This window comes from Mixophyes fleayi, chromosome 1 (genome assembly GCF_038048845.1).
Source record: "Mixophyes fleayi isolate aMixFle1 chromosome 1, aMixFle1.hap1, whole genome shotgun sequence".
Lineage (NCBI taxonomy): Eukaryota > Metazoa > Chordata > Amphibia > Anura > Limnodynastidae > Mixophyes > Mixophyes fleayi.
In genome coordinates this window covers 307167065-307187338 of record NC_134402.1, presented here as the reverse complement: position 1 = coordinate 307187338, position 20274 = coordinate 307167065, and the positions used below count along the sequence as shown (strand labels likewise).

Sequence of the window (20274 nt, the reverse complement as noted above, 5' to 3'; positions counted from 1 at the left end):
GTGTGCTTAGGTGCAAAAAAGGGTCTCTCCCCGACAAATGCAGACGTTTGAACAGTGCTTTAATTGACAGCAATGCAGAATCTGAAAATAATTAATGTCTTGCCCCCATTCAGGACATTGCCTTACTGCTGTCCCTCTCTATCAAGCGTGCAGATAAACCGCTTACCACTTTAGCTGAAGTGACTTAAAACACAACTATACCCAGACTATATACTGCTGGTGTACACTCCTCAGGCAGTCGCTTTAATCATTTCAAGAGCCAGGGTGCCTATTTGTTTTCACATGATCAGTCATACAGCTTCTCTCGTCAGCCTCCCACAGGATACATATGTTTAAAAGTTTTCCACAGGTGCTCAACAAGTATTAAAGAAGTGGCCAACTAGAGCCACTTAGCCTGTTACCACCAATATTTATTTTCCCCCTTAGAATGAAACCTAGAAAACAGTTGATAAAGTATGGTAATGTGTTTTTTTTTCTATTGAATGTTAGTAAGTTTGGCAATGATACAGAGACACCTAGATTCTAACACAGAGTGACAGGCTTATTGCCCAATTTGGCCTCCTACGGGCCCACATTGGATGGGGTATGGCCTTTAAGTGCTCTGGTAACTTCACTGAGAGCAGGACTGAGAATGCTTAAATAGTGGCCGGCTCCAGGACAAAGATATGGATCCACTATTGAAGTATCATCGTTGTATTGGGCTGGTGCCATGCCCCTATTGCGATCCAGATAAACGCAAGACACAGGAGAGAACTGTAAGTATATATTGCTAATAGGTGTGTGTTCTTAATTACAACTGGAGATATTGACTACAAATATTGCAACATTTGTGTGATGCCAGATTCTGCATTACTCTTTCAGTGAATAATAAACATATAAATTGTGTAGATTAACTACAGCAGTATTAAATATGGCTATCCATAGAAGTGTTATAAGCTGTTTTGTACCAACACATATGTTCAAATTCTGAGTTATTTGACGATTGATCAGGTAATAGCACTATATGGTCTGTTTTGTTAGTGTGTGATTTTCAGTACAAGTAAAGTATTTTCTGTTAAATTATTCTGCACATGGATTTTTTTTTTTTTAAGTATATATGTATTTTTTTATACAAATTACCTAGCTTTGTAGATTAATTTATTATACAGATATAAATTTCCTTTTTGTTCTCTGTGCACTTCTAGCTTACGCTGGATTCTGCTAGTGATGTTTAAGATGCACACACAAGCCGATGGTGGTCATTTTGCCACATCATTTTACAAAGTCACTAATAACAATCCAATCAGAAACTATAGGATTATTATCGGATAGCCCGCTCTTATTGAGCCACATACGCTGCTGTACTGTCCAGTTGTTCGATATTGCTGCTCTGCCAGGTGCACCTGATACTCCTCTGCTTCCCCAGTGAATTATTGACTCTGGGTACACAAGCAGACCCCAAACAAATATTTAATGTTGAGTAGATTAAGAAATAATAACAAAAGTGAAATAAGATGGGGTTGAACTGATTTCTTATGAAGATCATCTTTGATTGAGCAGTGATGGTTGTTCATCTGTTTTGTTAATTGACTTTTGGGAACTCATTCAACAATGATAAGCTGTCTGTCTTCCAAGCCAACTTCCCTTGGTGCAGATTGTACAACTAGTATGTTTATAATCTGAAACTTTATACTTCTATTTTACATGTTTTACTTATGTTATATCATCTTTTACTGTTTTTATAACCTCTAAGCAGTGTACTTTTTTTTGTACAGTAAATCTGAAATGTAATAAGTGCTGTACTTATTGCTTGAATTCACTGCCTATTTAGAAGAGGTTGATTGCTTGGCTATGTTCAACATTTAAATACCAGTGTGGGAGGTGTTAACTCTTATCTATCTGCGCAATTGGGTAATTAAGTCATAGGTGTTCTACGGGCCTTATACGTTGATGGTGGCAGTTGGGGAGAGGTGCAGAAGTGTATGTCTGTATTGGGGAAGAGACTAGTTAAATCTGTGACATAAGGGATAGGTGAGACCAAGATTTCGGCTGGAATCCTGTATGTCCCTTTACAATAAACTTCAAAGTCACGCATAGTGCGGTTTGTGACAGGTAAAGGTTTCCTGACATTATAGATGTGATATATTGTGTGACTGATTATTTGATACGTTATTAGATCAGGGAGCTGGCAGTGTTAGATCTCCCTGACGATAGTAAACATGAAAGTCCTTAATCAGTTCATCTCTCTAGGGAACAAAAACTTGTCAAGCTCTGTAAATTATATTAAAAATTAAGTTTATTTGGGGGATTTAAAAGTATAGCCACACAATGACATACAGACATAATTATATAGATTTAACAATTGTTTAGGAGTTATGTCAGAGTCTGCAATGCCACACTTACACTGTTAGTCACTGCCTGTTTGTACATCATTGGTATTGTGCTAATCAGTGATACTGCCTTCTAATGTACATGTATTTTATGTGTAAAAATTAGTCTTTCAGAATTTCATTGAGTATGCTATGCATTCAAGTGGCTGCAGTGTAGCTACAATGTAGAAAATAGTTTCAGCTGTACGTCTGACTGCAAAATCTTCTGCACAATAAGAATGAGAGCAGAGGATGTGGGTCCAGACTTCATGCATTTGTTGTGTCACCTTTAGCTGTATTGTGGGTTCTTGTTGTTATCTGCAATATTGGTAAGCTAGCAGCAGGAACCCATAGTCGGGAACATGTGAAACTGAATGCCCTATTGTAAGGAGGTGTGAGCTGAGTCGGTGAAGTGGAAAAGATAAGTAATTTTGCAGAGCAATTTTTACACCTGGTATGTCATCTCCATGTCTCTCACCATTAACGCCTAGTTCTGCTGCATAAACCTATTTTGAATTTATCATGGCATGGACTCAAGAAAGTATGGAAATTGCAGTACATGGATGATTCCATTGTGTACCATAGTTGCTGCAAACTGGAAAAGTTTATTTTCAGTTGAGTACTCTGCCTGTCAAGTGTGTTCAGATCAGGGGCTGGCTGGTAGCCCTTGGCCCAGGGGGCAACCACACAGCACTGGCCCATAACTAATGGCCCAATCTTAAAGGGTGGTTTTCGGTACAATATATATTTATCAATATAAAAAGAGGCTGTTTTAGTATTGCTGAACCCAGCAATACTATTATTATAAATGATAAATCTTAAATAATGAAAATAAATAATGCAGCAAAAAAACAAACCTTACTTTGATATTGCATTTTATTTTATATGTTCCTTCTCCCTACAGCACATTTATTACATACCTGGCTGATAATAATGGGGTGTATATATTTATTATAAAATCATATTATAGCAATAGATTATATAAAAATGTTCTATTACAGTACTGAACACGGGCTAATTTATCAAAATGCAAGAAGCACTTTTGCTTTAAAAAGCTGATGTTTTTGCTAGCAAAAGGGCTTGTATTCGGTTTGCCATATATACTAATAGGGTTATCATTTGAATTAGAGTTAAACAAAAACAAACAATATGAGAGGTGGTACTGGGAAGAGAATTATAGCACTAGGTGTCATTCAGACACCCTGGTCCAGAGCTGTATTAAAGCTTTGGTGGGCCCTGGGCACTTTAGACAGGGGGGCCTATGATGTAACATGGTTATAATTTTAGACATACATAGGCAATACTGTGTGCACTACTGTTAGGTGCACATAGCTCTGCCTTTACGAACAGTACAGTGTGAAGCAGGACATACCTCCCAACTGTCTTTGCAGTCAGACCAAATCCTGACTAAGTGATATAGTCGGCAAAATTTGAGTCTGCCCCACCAGAATTAGGACAGTTGGCAGACTGTCCTGCTCTCTCCTACTGTCACGGTCTCAAGCGATAGCAGGTCTTTACAATGCGAATCCTAGGGTCTGCACAGTTTAGCGCTACACCAACAGGGCGCGGAGTCTAACGAGCAGACGGTGTTCGCCAGGAACTGCCGCAAGGCAGTATGGTCTTAGCTGCGTCTTGCTCGCAGGTCGCGGCCCCTGCTAGAGTACTGCGCGAGGCCCTCTTGGGAAGTTTGGAACCCAGCAGGTAGAATAGCAGGTATTAGAATAGAATGTCAGCCTTGCAGACGAGTAGTAGCAGGTACGAGAGTAGAGTGTCAGCTTTGCAGACTAGTGGAATAGATGGTTGGTACCTGAACAGAGTGTCAGCTTGCAGATGAGTATAGTAGCAGGTACGTGAGTAGAGTGTCAGCTTTGCAGACTAGTAGAATAGATAGTTGGTACCTGAACGGAGTGTCAGCTTTGCAGACGAGTATAGTAGTAGGTACGTGAGTAGAGTGTCAGCTTTGCAGACTAGTAGAATAGATGGTTGGTACCTGAACGGAGTGTCAGCTTTGCAGACGAGTATAGTAGCAGGTACATGAGTAGAGTGTCAGCTTTGCAGACTAGTAGAATAGATGGTTGGTACCTGAACGGAGTGTCAGCTTTGCAGACGAGTAGCAGGTACGTGAGTAGAGTGTCAGCTTTGCAGACTAGTAGAATAGATGGTTGGTACCTGAACGGAGTGTCAGCTTGCAGACGAGTATAGTAGCAGATACGTGAGTAGAGTGTCAGCTTTGCAGACTAGTAGAATAGATGGTTGGTACCTGAACGGAGTGTCAGCTTTGCAGATGAGTAGCAGGTACGTGAGTAGAGTGTCAGCTTTGCAGACTAGTAGAATAGATGGTTGGTACCTGAACGGAGTGTCAGCTTTGCAGACGAGTATAGTAGCAGAGTAGCCAAGTCTAAGGTACCCAAAAGGCAACTGAGGAACAGGCACTGAGGGTTTGGAGGAAGTGCCTTTTGTATTTGGCGCCAGGATTGCCTGGCCAATAGGAGGACAGGCATATATTTCATAATTTGCGGGTCTGCGCATGCAAGATGGTGGTGCCCGGGACGGAGCGGACCGCCGGAGGCAGGTAAGTTTGCCGGGGGTCGGGTGAGCTGCCCGATACCCCGGCGGGTGACAGTACCCCCCCCTTTAAAGACGGGCACCGCACGTCTACTGCAGGGTTTAGTAGGAAACTTTTTATGAAATTTGTCCACCAGGCGAGGAGCGTGAACATCGGAGGCACGAACCCAGGAGAGTTCCTCAGGACCGAAGCCCTTCCAGTCCACCAGGTATTTTAGACCGCCTTTACAATACTTGGAGTCTAGAATTTGTTTAAGTTCAAACTCCTCCTCCTGATGTGCAGTAGGGATGATTGAAGAGGACGTTGAAGAGAATCGATTGATCCTCAGTGGTTTCAACAGAGAGACATGAAAAGAGTTAACAATACGGAGAGAAGTTGGAAGGCGTAATCTGAAGCAAACTGGATTAATGACTTGAGAAATGGTATATGGACCAATAAACCGCGGAGCCAGCTTCATACAAGGAACTCTGAGGCGTATATTTTTGGTGGAGAGCCACACCCGATCTCCAACTTTGAAGACAGGGAGTACCCGACGTCTCTTATCAGCAGCCAATTTGTATTGTGTAGAGGACTTTTTGAGACAAGATCTTACTTGAGTCCGAATAGAGAGAAAGTTGTGGTAAAGTAGGTCTGCAGCAGGCACCTGGGTGGGTGGGAGAGGTGTGAATTTAGGGAGAGAAGGGTGATGCCCATAAACCACCAGAAAGGGAGACTTGGAGGTGGACTCATGGAAGGCATTGTTGTGAGAGAATTCAGCCCATGGTAAGAGATCTACCCAGTTGTCCTGGTTAGCAGAGGAGAACATTCTGAGATAAGTCTCTAAATCTGGTTCACTCGTTCAGTCTGCCCGTTAGATAGTGGGTGGTAAGCTGATGATAGATTCAACTTGATTCCCAATAGTTTGCAGAGAGACCTCCAGAATCTGGAAACAAACTGAACGCCTCGGTCTGATACTATTTCGAGAGGACAGCCGTGCAGACGGAATATCTCCTTGACAAAGTGAGAAGCTAGGATGGGTGAGGAGGGCAGACCAGGAAGTGGGATGAAGTGGGCCATTTTGGAGAAGCGATCGACCACGACCCAAATGACTGTACAATTCTTGCTAGATGGAAGATCGGTTATGAAGTCCATACTGATATGGGTCCAGGGTACCTGAGGAAGTGGCAGAGGTAAAAGTTGACCGGCAGGACGTTGATGAGAAGATTTTCTTCGTGTGCAGGTACCACAGGAAGAGACGAAGTCCTTGATATCAGAGTTTAGACTGGGCCACCAATAATTCCTGGACACTAATTCTGTGGTCTTGCGGATGCCTGAGTGACCAGAGAAAATGGTAGAATGGAAGTGTTTCAAGAACTTATGGCGGAGTCTAGGAGGTACAAAGGTTTTCCCAGCAGGAGGAACAGAGGATTTGAGCTGCGTAGCAGACACCAGACATTTAGGGTCCAGGATAGGATAAGATGGGTCATCTTCAGAAAGTACATGCGCAGGAAACGCACGGGAGAGAGCGTCAGCCCTTTTATTCCTACTCCCAGGCTTGAAGGTAATCCGGAGCTCAAAGCGGGAAAAGAACAAGGACCAGCGTGCCTGTCTGGGGTTTAAGCATTGTGCAGTTTGGAGGTATAGAAGATTTTTATGGTCGGTGAAGATTGTAACCGGGTGTCTTGCCCCTTCAAGAAGATACTGCCATTCCGTCAGGGCCACTTTGATTGAACAACTCCTTATCCCCTATGGCGTAATTCTTCTCCGCTGGAAGGAATTTTCTTGAATAGAAGGCACAAGGGTGGAATTGACCTTGGGGAGATTTTTGCGAGAGTACTGCTCCAATGCCCACGTTAGATGCATCGACCTCTAGAAAAAATGGAGAAAAGGAGTTGGGTTGCCTAAGAATAGGTGCTGAAGCAAAAGCCTTTTTAAGGAAGTCGAAAGCTTCTACCGCGGTCGATGGCCAGGATTTAGGGTTGGAACCCTTCCTGGTAAGAGCCACAATGGGTGCTACAATGGTGGAATAGCCCAGGATGAAACGCCTGTAATAATTGGCGAAACCAAGGAATCGCTGGATAGGTTTCAAGCCCAATGGAAGGGGCCACTCCAAGACTGCCTTCACCTTGTCCGGGTCCATTTGTAGTTTAGAACCGGATACGATGTAACCCAAGAATGGTATCTGGTCGAGTTCGAAGGAGCACTTCTCCAGTTTACAGAACAAATGGTTTTGACGTAGCCTGGAAAGGACTTCTGCCACGTGGAGACGATGAGATGTGAGGTTAGAAGAGAATATTAGAATATCATCTAAGTATACAACGACACAAACATAGAGCAGATCTCTGAATATTTCATTAACGAAACTTTGGAATACAGCAGGTGCGTTGCAAAGACCAAATGGCATTACTAGATATTCGTAATGACCATCACGTGTATTAAATGCCGTCTTCCACTCGTCTCCGGCTCTGATCCGAATAAGATTGTAAGCGCCTCTTAGGTTTAGTTTGGTGAAAACACGAGCCCCCTTGATCCGACCGAAGAGCTCAGTGATGAGTGGGATGGGATAACGGTTCTTTATTATTGTTATAGCATTCAATCCACGATAGTCAATGCATGGTCTCAACGAGCCGTCCTTTTTTTTTCACGAAGAAAAACCCTGCTTCTGCAGGGGATGAAGAAGGTCTGATAAACCCACGTAGAAGATTCTCCTTAACATACTCTGACATAGAGGAGGTCTCAGGTAAAGATAACGGGTATACTCGCCCTCGCGGAAGAATCTTCCCGGGCAGGAGTTCAATGGGACAGTCCCATGCGCGATGAGGTGGTAGATGTTCGGAGCGAACTTTATCAAACACATCCAGGAAGGAATGATAGTGCTCGGGTAGAGTTGTGGATCGAGGTGAAGTAGAAATGGCTCAGAGAGGTCGCACTCGAGTGAGACACTTCTGGAAGCACACCGAACCCCAAGAGAGAAGTTGAGAGGTGGACCAATTTATCTGTGGAGAGTGTTGCTGAAGCCAGGGTAGGCCCAGGATAATGGGAGTTGTAGTAGAGGGAAGCACATGGAAAGTGATTTCTTCACGATGAAGTGCTCCAACTTGCAAGACGATAGGTTTGGTGCGAAGATCCACAGTACCATTAGCAATTCAGGAGCCGTCTATGGCGGTGATGGAAAGAGGAATCTCCAATGGCACCGTTGGTATGGAAGCCTGTGAAACCAAAGAAAAAGAAATAAAATTCCCAGCTGCTCCTGAATCCAAGAGGGCAGATGTATTAATGGGAGCTGAGGGCCCGTAGAGGATAACAGGGAAAGAACAGATATTGGGAGTTTTACTGGAAGGAGAGGTTTTGGAAAGCCCTAATTTGACCTCTCCGGAGCAGGTTAGGGTCTGGCATTTCCCGGCCTTTTGGAGCAGGAGTTCAAGAGATGTCCAGAATCAGCGCAGTATAGGCACAGCTTGTTCTTGAGCCTCCTGTCACGTTCCTCTGGGGTCAGACGAGAGCGCCCAATTTGCATGGGCTCATCCTCCGACACCGGACGGGAAAAGTGATGTGCAGGTCTGGTCGGTATACGCCGGGAGGCATCCTTCTCAGAAGACCTCTCGCGAAAATGAAGGTCCACCCTGTTGCAAAGCGAAATCATAGCTTCAAGTGTGGGGGGTAACTCCTGTGAAGCCAAGGCGTCTTTGATTTTATCGGATAGACCCTGCCAGAAGGTGGCCACTAAAGCATCATTGTTCCAGCGCAGTTCAGAAGACAATGTTTGAAACTGGATGACATACTGAGCCACTGAGCGGGAACCTTGACGAAGGCGGAGGATGCTAGATGCTGCTGAGGTGACTCTTCCGGGTTCGATATTCAAATATTCTACGAAATGCTGCTGTGAAAGCAGCACTGTCCGCCAGTAGAGGATCATCACGTTCCCAAAGGGGTGAAGCCCAGGCTAAAGCCTGGCCTGACAGGAGTGATATGAGATAAGCCACCTTGGACCGCTGAGTGGGAAAGTTCTGTGGCTGGAGTTCAAACTGTATTGAACACTGGCATAATTTGGGGTCCCCGTCAAACTTAGAGGGAGTTGGGAGGCGCAAAGTAGAATTAACGGGAAGAGGGGCCACAGGTTCTGGAGGATTTGCCGCTTGGACAACTGGAGGTCCCTGGACAGCATCGAGGCGAGCAGCAAGGCTTTGGAATCCTTGTAGGAGCTGTCGCTGAATCGAATCCTGTTGCTCCACTCGGTTAAGTAAATGCTGCAACATATCTTTTGCCGAGGGTTCTACGTTGGGATCCGTCATGGTAAAGAAAAGTCTGGCCTGTTCCTACTGTCACGGTCTCAAGCGATAGCAGGTCTTTACAATGCGAATCCTAGGGTCTGCACAGTTTAGCGCTACACCAACAGGGCGCGGAGTCTAACGAGCAGACGGTGTTCGCCAGGAACTGCCGCAAGGCAGTATGGTCTTAGCTGCGTCTTGCTCGCAGGTCGCGGCCCCTGCTAGAGTACTGCGCGAGGCCCTCTTGGAAAGTTTGGAACCCAGCAGGTAGAATAGCAGGTATTAGAATAGAATGTCAGCCTTGCAGACGAGTAGTAGCAGGTACGAGAGTAGAGTGTCAGCTTTGCAGACTAGTGGAATAGATGGTTGGTACCTGAACGGAGTGTCAGCTTTGCAGACGAGTAGCAGGTACGTGAGTAGAGTGTCAGCTTTGCAGACTAGTAGAATAGATGGTTGGTACCTGAACGGAGTGTCAGCTTTGCAGACGAGTATAGTAGCAGAGTAGCCAAGTCTAAGGTACCCAAAAGGCAACTGAGGAACAGGCACTGAGGGTTTGGAGGAAGTGCCTTTTGTATTTGGCGCCAGGATTGCCTGGCCAATAGGAGGACAGGCATAGATTTCATAATTTGCGGGTCTGCGCATGCAAGATGGCGGTGCCCGGGACGGAGCGGACCGCCGGAGGCAGGTAAGTTTGCCGGAGGCCGGGTGAGCTGCCCGATACCCCGGCGGATGACACCTACCTTTTCTTGTCGTATTTACTACCTATGGCTGCTGGTGTATTTAGTTGCTGTTTGTCTGGATCCTGGAATGCTGGGCGCCCTATTTGGGATGAAAAAATGGGTACATGAAAGGTAGAAAACTCCAACCAGCCCTGGCGTTAAATCAACAGAACCCATATTTTATAATTAGTCCTCCCTCCAGCCCCATCATTAAAATAATAGTATTCACATTTGACAAATAGATCAATTTCCCTTCAAATAATTAGCCTCCCTACACCATTGAATTAACAGCCTACCTCACTTCCACATTATATTAAGACACCTCCTCACTTCCATCACAAATTTATATTAAGATTCTCCCTCCCTTCCCTCACACACTACATTAACATACCCACCCTTCCCTCACACTTGCCTTGTTCCAGCCGCGCTGTGTTTGAGCTGCTCTGCACACATGGCACCGTGCCTGTCATGTGATGCGCTTCTCATGTGACATCTCTTACAGAAATAGGAGACGTAGGCTGCCATAAAGGGAGGGGGGACAGATCATAAGATCTGCGGCCAAATGAAGGAAGGTGGCTTGTCCCCGGAGGAGGGGCCAGCCACCAACAACCCCACTCTACCTACACTGGTCCAATGATGGAGTTTGGTTGTCCAGCCTAGTCTGCCCCTAGTTCAAATGTACTATGACAATCACATGCTGCAAGATTCAAACCAAGGGATCCATTGAAACATAAAAGGCAAACAAATTGTTCAATGTTAACTTGATCTTTTATTGCAGCAGTTAAAAAAAACACCCCATTACAGCCAGCTGAGGCTCCTCCCACATTTTTTGTCCTAATGGATCTGAGGTTAAAAAGCAGAGTCTGCAGGATTTGAGCTGCTATGACATCATTGGTTCTGCTATTGGATATGAATCCACTGTTAAGAGAAACGACCCTGCCTGTATTTTATATGTACTGTTTTTGCTATACTCTTATCTGCAAAAATCCTGCGATCTACTTCTATTTCTACAAATGCCTACAAGGGATACCTCTTAAATTATCCCTACACTGCAATACAGCGTGCACTATTTTTATTTTTTTTCTAATTCAACCTTGCACATACCCTCATGTTGTCTAGCTCTTTTCTTTGTGTAACTTCCCCTCTCTCAATCTACATGCACATTTGCACACCCTCTTTCTTCACATATATACTTGTACACAAAGAGCAAGGACTGATGATGCCCTCTTTTACATTATTTCAATCTTTCTGCATACACTCACCCACACATATATGCACATACACTCAGAAGAAACCGTGGAAGTTAATACACAATGGTGAGGATTAATGAAACACAAAGTTAACTTAGCAACAGTATAGGGTAACGCATTACTATATTTCAACTGGAAACCCACTTCTGTACTAGCTTGGTAATATAGCATGTCTATAAAGCTATGTGTACTGTATGTAAGCATTTTAAGTGCTATCTATATGATCTTGAAGTTATCTTTGTAAAGTAAAAGATTTTTTAGATAACAAAAGGATGATTGAATAGTTTGCTTATATTAATAATGCAGTATAGTGATGTTGATGATAGATTGGTATTTATTTAGTGATTAACACATAATAGTGGACTATTTGAAGTGAAGGTTAATAGATGTATAATACTGGGGTGGTATAGAATCGGGTCAAACAAAGGAATCACGTCGTTTTTGCAGCCTTATAGTTGGCAGAAGTGAGCGTCACAGTTGGGATTCCCTGTTTTTGCGGTTGACGTGGTACAAGGCGAATGTTTAAAAATATTGTGTAAAATGATGCCTCTTAAATACATCTGAGATGTCACAGGTGCGTGTTATTCGTTGTGACTAAAATAGCGAAAAGTTTGCATTATGTACCAATAATTAATGTGATTAGTTATTAAATAATATCAAAGGCATTTGTATCATTATTATGGCGTAACACAGTTTCCTATTGCAACCTGTAAAAAAACTTGGTAAATAAAGGCAACCACACTGTACAGGAGGGGAATGGGGCTTGCTGCGCTTTTAAAATGTATTTATATTTAAACAGTTTACACACCAGTCTTGATGATTAAAATGTATCATATGCTTTAAACATATTTTCATTCAGTAAACGCATTTAATGTACTATGCAGAGCTGCACGTATCGTAAGATATGTGCAGTTCGACATACACAAGTAATGTGTCTTTCTTTTGGACACAATTTACGTCTTGCGCTTTTTTTCAGTAACTTGCCTCGAAACTCTACATCAGGCCCATAGTGTCTAGTTGCTGGCTGCTCATGACGGAGAGTGGCTGTGAAACAAGGGCAGTAATCCAGGTGTGAAAATAGAGCACTATGGTTTTAAGATGAGGCACTTTATTTGTATATAGGACAAAATGTTTTTCTATGTTCTCTCTTGAGCAGAGGGAGTATAGGAAAACTAAGGTTTTTTTTTTACATGTAAATATTACACTAGGCACTTTCTAAGAACCTTTTTTTTTCCCTCAAAAGTGACAGATCTTCTTTAAATGTTTCCCATCATCCTGACATAAAATGTAGATATTAGGGTTTAGTTTTTGGATTTATTTTACAATGCTACCACTCAATATCACAAAAATAAAAAAACACTAAATAAAGATTAGGAGCTTATGCTCATATTGGGGACCAATATACCACATCACCCAGACGTTCCCCCACTTACATAGAACCCACCTCTATATTTTGGCACTCTTGCCACGGTTTGACATGCTGCAGACATTATAAATGGAGGTGGAAGGAAGTTCAAGAGTGCCCTGCTGGGGTTCATGTAGACCCCTTAGTATCAGCGCTCTGCAATCCCTACAATCTGTGGCAAAGCAACAAACCCATACAAGGAGCTATTGAATGCAGGTTCTGAAGGCTGATTTCACTGAAGGGGGACATTGATGGGAGGTAACTGTGGGATTACTCCATGTTTAGGAGACCTCTGATGCAGAGCAGAAACTTAGTCATTATTGAAAGTTACAGAAGCAAGGATCATGTGTAAAGGTAAAACAAACAAACCATATAGATTAAGAACAGGAGTAGGAGGATACTTATATCAGCCAGGTCCAAGTGGACCAGGGTGCGTATGCACACGGCTGTTCCTGATGTCCTTGGAGTGAGGAAACTGAAAAGAAACCACCCAGCATCACAGAAAGCCAGGAACTTCTGTGACGTTAAATGCGCTGTCTGTTACATCATGCTTTCCCGCACACTTTGATTTGGAAGAGACAACCCTATACACCAGTGGTTCCCAAACTGTGCGCCTAGGCTCCCTGGGGTGCCTCGGTGATCTCACAGGGGTGCCTAGGCCAGGGCCAATGGTAAGCAAGGGGGGACTACTTGGTAATTATTAGGGGTGCCTTGAAAAAAATTTGGAGACCCTAAGGGTGCCTTGAACTGAAAAAGTGTGGGATCCACTGCTATACACTATAAAATTGTGGCGTTATCTTTCAAGTGGGGATGAAGAAGCAAAAGATAAGGAGAACATTCTGATTGAGAAGGCCCTGTTTCTACCTTATTGGGTACTGTGGTGATTGGATATTAACATCATGGTTTTATTTTTGTGGACATTTGACTTCAAACTGTTTTAAAATTGGATTATCTTATTTAATCATACTGTGATTTTGTTTGTCTGGGGCACTTTTTGCTAAAGAGATTTGTTTTTTAAACCTCTGGTACACACCATTAAATAGCATTGCTGGATCCAAGGATACTCATTAAACCGAGCACTCATTGTATAGTATTGGGCTGACTGTACATAACTTCAATTACATAAGCATAAACAGACATTGTGTTGCTAAATATTTCAAAGGTACATTTCTTGTAAAAGGTCAAAATCTATCTCTTGTTCCCACACTTGTTTTTATAAAACCATGTTTTATTTTCATATAAAGCAAAAGAGATTGCTGTTCAGCTGTACAAGTTTTCTTTCTACATTCAAAATTACAAAATTGTATGGAAACACACTGTTTAGTATATTTTCATAAATGTAACCTAAGCATATATTTCACACTTCAGAAACAGTACATAAGTATATATTTTACACTACAGAAACAATATATAAACAACAGTTATTAACAATGGACATAAATCCACCTGTTTATTTTGATGGAAGTCACTGTGTTTGTTGTGTGTTTCAGTGTGGCCTGCCGCTTAGATGTGTACTGGAAATCCACCAGTATTGCTCCAATATCCAGAGGATACTTCACAAGGCTCCAACTCACAGCTCTGGTCTCTATAGGCATGCAGAATACTGCATGGCTCTGGATTGCAAGTGCAAATATTAGCAAATCAGTCATTGTTCATTTTTTTTTTTTTTACACAAGGTGCATATATAATTCTAGCTAAATATAATGGAATATTGCAGATGCATAACCAGAAAATGCTTTAACTATCTAATTTTTGTGAACCACACTACAGTAAAGTTTTTGACGGTTACTGGAAGTGTGAATTACACATAGCATCTGACAGTCTTTTTGAAATTGCAACTAAATTTATTTTTCTCACCTGGGTATTATACAGTAGATCCTGTCTATTCGCTCTGAGCGATTGATTATTGCTGAAATGCCAGGGAGTCTATTGAAAGAAAACATCCAGTCAAATACAAGAAATTCAGCACGAAAGTTAAAGGAGTTCTAACATTTTCTGCAGTATATTAGTGTTTCTATTAAATTTCATAAATTGTTTTTGCCTACAAATACCTTTTACATAGATTTTCTATATCCATTGTCTGACCCCCCCATCCCCTTGCATTCATCCTATTTTGTTAAGTAGCTTTGGTGTTGTCATCCTTGCACTCAGCGTCACTCCCAACATCCGATCCATTGCACTTTCATGCCACCTCCTCCTTCGAAACACTGTCCGAATTCACCATTTTTTCACTCAGGACATTAAACCATTTACCATTTGCTTATTATCTCAGGCCTCTCCTCACCTGTCAAGACTGATGCTACTCTTCCACATCTGCTGCACCACTGTAAAAATCCCTACAGTGGCTCCCGCTAACCTCCAGAATCCAATTCAAACTACTTACCCTTACCTTTTACAGCCCTTACCAACACCTTCACCTTATACATCTCTAACATCATCCCAAGTTTCTCTCCCTAAAGCCCTTAGCTCTGCCTTTAACCTGTGCCTCTTCTTTCTGATAATCACCTTTCACTCCTGTCCCAAGGTTTGTGTGAAGGAGAACACTGGAGTAATGAGGACTAGACTGAAACACCTGCATAATTTAGTTACCATGTTCGTATGGATAGCAAGGAAGGGCTGGCAAAGTTCAGCCTGGGGGGGCAAGACTTGACTCCGCAGCCTATTTTAAAGGAAAAAAATGCAGATGGCCCAGTGCCCAAGGTAGCTCACTATGGGACCGACCCGGGGAGCAAATGCCCCCCTGTTCCCCGTGGATAGTCTTACAATGGTGGCACTTTTTTATGCCAGAGTTCTACTATTTTCCCTGAGTCTATATGATCACTCAATCACAAATACATTAGGCTGCATGATGCCATCTACACAAATATGTTTATCAAATGTCAGTGTTGTTGGTTGCTCTTTATATAAATGTAGGATTATAAGGAGCCTGTCCCTTTTTGAGTGATTCTAAGCAAAAGGGTGGTTTTGGCCTAGTTTATAACCCCATTCATGTTCTGTTAAGTTGAAGCCTTGCCTAGTGTATTTGGTTGGACCTGTGGAATGAAAAAAAAAAGTGTTCTTTGAAAGGAAGCACTATCGCTGGATTAGTGACAAGTTGGGAATTGGCTTTCTGTTCACTTTTAATACATTATTATAGGGGCTACTTTCCGGAATAAGTGCCACAATGCCATTATGCTTCCCATTTATCTATCACACTATAAGCCAAACTGACGGGGGTTGAGGGATGTTACACAGCCTGTTTTGTCAACATTGGTCAACCAGCCTTTGATTTAGTTATCCTTCACTTAGTTGCTTCCTTATTAAAACGTGTTATTTAACAATTACTACTTGTATGAAATATTCCATTGTTTGCACATCCCTCAATTTGTTCCAGTCAGTGACATCCGCACACTTACACCACGGAGGTACCAACAATGCAAAATAGCTGTAGAGGATACTACACACTGGAACCCAGAGTGGGACTGGGTGTAATTCTTTATAGGCACCTGATCTTAAATGTGTTGCATATAATATGAAGTTACTATAGGCAGTGATTGAAAAACACTTACTTATGTTCTTGAGCTCTGTGATCCTGGCATGTTAGGGGTAAATTGTAGCTGTAAAAATAACCATTCTTACACATGATGCAGTTATTACATTTCTACATTACATTTGTCATAAAAATACATCACACCACAGTTTCCAGTTTAAGCTACAAAATGGATAAATGTTTATTATGTAAGAAATACTATTTTATATTATGTGTGTCAAATTTGATTTATTTAATGTATATTACATTATTTTTTTTCTGTATATTTACAGCATTGAGATAAGTATCCCCCTCCAACAGGCAGAAGTGTTGTGTTTAATACAAACCTTCCCCATCATCAACAGAATAATGTTAGTATTTATACAGCACAGGAGAAGGACATACAAGAGGAAAAAATAGGAATCTGAGAAAAGAAAGACAACATATGGTATGACATTGATTACTTTGTTACAACGGCACCTGTTGTGTGGAGGGGGGTGGAGGATAATATATTAAGCAGCAAGTGAACAGTCAGCTCTTGCAGTTGGAAGCCGGAAAAATGGGAAAGCGCAAGGATCTTGGCGACCTTGACAAGGGCCAAATTGTGATGGCTAGATGACTGGGTCAGAGCATCTCCAAAACAGCAGATAGTGTGTGGAGATCCTGGTATGCAGGGGTTAGTACCTACTAAAAGTGGTCCAAGGAAGGATAACCGGTGAACCGGCGACAGTGTCATGGGGGCCCAAGGCTCATTGATGCATGTGGGGAGCGAAGGCTAGTGTAGATGTGTGTAATGTGGGGTTGGTGGAAGTGTCATCACTGCCATCCACTTGCTATTCAGGACGTGCTGACTGACAGATAATACCTGGAAGTAAATCTTCAGTTTTCAGTATATACCACACAGTAAAGACATGCTCTCAGCCTCTTCTTACTGATTTGAACTCAGACAGTTCTACATGGTGTCAGAAGATTGGTTGTGATCGCACAAGGTCTCTGATGCATAGATCCACTTGTTTTTGACAACGTGATTGTGAACACATAGCTCAAATTCAAGAAGGAAGGGTGTGTATACTGCTGTGCTGGACTCTCAGACAATTCAAGAAATGTACAGCATACACCCTGCTAAATTTAGGTGGTGCCGAAGCTGTAGATAAAGCTGACACATTTGTCTATTCAGAGGGGGAGGATCAGGAGCATCCAGACACACTAATAAAAAAAATTAATAAAATATGTTTACCAGTGAAAAATGTCATATTGGACAGACATGCATCTAACAGTGCTGTGCAGAGCCCCTCTGAAAGCATCCAGTCATACACTGCCAGATTGAAACTATTAGCAAAGAAATGTGAATATGGCGAATAATCAAGTGAACTTATCAGGAACAGAATTGTGTATGGAACTTATGATGATGTCACTCGTACGCATCTCCTGTGGGAGAAAGACACTGGACACTGCTATACACATATGCATGTAACATTAGCGGTCACGCAAAAGTGCAAGCAAGTTGAAAAAGAGTCTGATATATGTGACCTCCAGCAACACAAGCAGCAACAAACACGCTGTGTGAATTGCGGTGGTCGCCATTCCTATGAACATCACAAATGTCCTAGTTTCAATAAACGCTTCAATGCTTGTAAACAAAATCACTTTGCTTGCTGGTGCAGGTCCAATCTCAAAGCTGATGACAGGCAACACTATAGTGCACGTTCCAGCAACCCAGCTGCACCAAGTCCATACAGTAGATACACCGCCAGACAACAATCCTCACACCAGTCTTCACTCTGAGTGTTGGCCTCAGGGCTGAAAAGGGTGAGATATTTCCCACCATAGTTGATAAGGAGAAAAATAACGCCATCAAAATTAAAATTCACCCTGGTGCCAAATGCAATGTCATGTTACGTTAACTCCAGCGTCCAAACCCGAAGACACCTATTGACTGTTTTCACACAGTGAATCTAATTGCTTACGGTGGCCAAATAATCAAGACTGTGGGTATGGTCATGTTTCACTTCACAGGTGTCCCGCTGCAGTTTCATATTGTGGATAGTAATGACAAACCTTTGTTGAGTCTTCCAGACAGTAGAAAACAGGTTAATAACGGTAAGTGCTGACATGCACGTGTTGCAACAGGATATTTCAGATTTAAGAGACTTTTCCAATGGTCTTGCAATCAAACAGATCAGCAAACTCTGTTACATATCGCATGCGTATTGATGAGACTGTTCCTCCTACAGTGTGTACACCCAGAAGGATGCCTTTGGCCATGAAAGATAAGGTGCTAGCGAAATAATTCATATGACAGCATTAAATGTCAATGCTTCAGTGGTAGAAGCCACCCCGTGGGTATGGGCCATGGTTGCTGCAGTTAAAAAGGATGTTTCAATACGCATCTGCATTGACCTTGTGCATCTGAATAAAGCTCTAATGATACCGCATCACTGCCTCAGGACCGTGGAGCAATTCATAGTCGACATGCCAAACGTAAAGATATTCACCACTCTGGCTGCCAAGTGCGGGTTCTGGCAGATCACATTGGAAAAAGAGTCATCCTTACGCACTTCATTCATGACACCTCTGGGCAGGTTCATGCTCAAGTTACCATCTCGATGTGGTGTACAAGTGTGAAAAGGACCTCCATGTAGCTGACGCTTAATCACATGCTTACCCTTCAAACTCAGGTGTCCCTGATGTTGATGATGACATAGATGTTATGGAGTTTGATGTTCTCTCCTGGCGCTTGGAAGAGCTGCGTGATGTTACACTCAGGAATGACCTTTGCCAACAGTTGTCGCATGTCGTCCTGCATGGTTGGCCGTCTTCCTCCAGACAATTGCCTCAAGTCATTCTTTGCTTTCCTGGATGAGTTACCTCAGAGATCATCATCCTGTGTGGTCAGTGATTTGTAATCCCATATTGCCTCCAAGGATTTTATACCCAGCAGGCCCACCAGGGTCACCCCGGGTGGGAGGCCACTTTGCAATAGGCTAGGGATGCATTGTATTGGCCTTCTATGGCTGCTGACACTGAGTGGGTAGTCTCTGTTTGTACACCCTGCAATGCTCTACGGCCCCATCATGTCAAAGAACCGCTCACTCTCCATGAAGTACCTTACCTCCCTTGGTCTATCATTGCTGCAGATCTTTTTGTGCGGAGGGGGAAAGAGCACCTTGTGTTAGTGGTCTCATTCCGGTTGGTTCGAGATAGACTATCTTCCTAAACTGACAAGTGCCACAGCCATTAACAAAATGAAAATACACTTCTCTACCCATGGTATACCATGCAAGCTGCTCACTGACAATGCGATGCAGTCCATGAGAGGTGGGTTCCAGTACTTCACCAATGAATGGAACATAAAATATTGCATAAAATATGCAATGAGCGACTCTAGATGGAATCCACTGTACAATTAGGAGCACCAAGTGCCCATAAGCAGTGTGCTAGATTACCATGAGTCCCACAGAGTAGTCTACACTAACGGTTTATAATGTCTTCCCTCATACACCACTTACGTGTGAAGGAGGCTGTTATTTAACTAACTAACGGTGCCCATTGCTCAAGTAGTATTCCTAGAGGTAATTCTTACTTTCTGACATAAGAAATATTCCAATCCGTTCCAATCAATTTGTGAAGCTTAGTCTCCATCATGAGGTTTCCATCTGTAATATTCTCAGCTGATGTGTTTTGTCTATAACCATAAACTTTTTCAAATTTGTCATAATATCTGCAATTTAACCTTCTATAGTCCAACAGGGAGAACATTCTTCTCTTATCAACTAATCAGTTAATTTCAAGATGTGTACTGACATAACTATTGTTAATTGCAAAGGTATATAAATGTAAAAAAATCCTAAACAGTTAATCCCTGGGAGACGTGAGCCTTCCTTCAGATAATAAAGCAAACTGTTGCACCGGTATCAGACACAATAAGGAATTTTACTAAAAAAATATTTAATAGTAATTCATGTTTTAAACCTTTAGACATCACCTTACCATAACTTTCAAAAAAACGAAATAATATATACAATTCAAATCCACCATTAAGTCACAAAATCTCATGACACTTTCCTTATACACAGCCCATTTCCATGGGTCAAATGGGGAGATTAATATGCAACTGTAAGAAATGGACTTTAAAATACAACTTGATAAGGTGTTGGATAACTTTGAACAAATGGGTTATCACAACACTTCACTACTTTAAAGGCCTATAGAGGCCTTAATTTATGCCTTT

At 42.4% G+C, this 20274-nt stretch overlaps 1 protein-coding gene across 10 annotated transcripts in view; it reads right to left on the bottom strand.

Moving 5' to 3' along the window:
• RNF212B (ring finger protein 212B) overlaps window positions 1–20274 on the bottom strand; it is a 167754-nt gene that overhangs the window by 445 nt on the left and 147035 nt on the right. For 7 of the 10 annotated variants that reach the window (XR_012692510.1, XR_012692512.1, XR_012692514.1 and 4 more), the window contains 3 exons: window positions 16084–16131; window positions 14393–14461; window positions 14129–14148 (listed from right to left, as the gene is read on the bottom strand). Coding sequence is in view for 2 of the 10 variants with exons in the window: in XM_075211184.1 (XP_075067285.1) it covers window positions 14121–14148; window positions 14393–14461; window positions 16084–16131 (145 nt within the window). In the remaining 8 variants the exon portion in view is untranslated. Of the gene's footprint in view, window positions 1–13771; window positions 14149–14392; window positions 14462–16083; window positions 16132–20274 lie in introns of those variants that run through there. The other 3 variants (XR_012692513.1, XM_075211184.1, XM_075211185.1) reach the window with 3 other exon arrangements.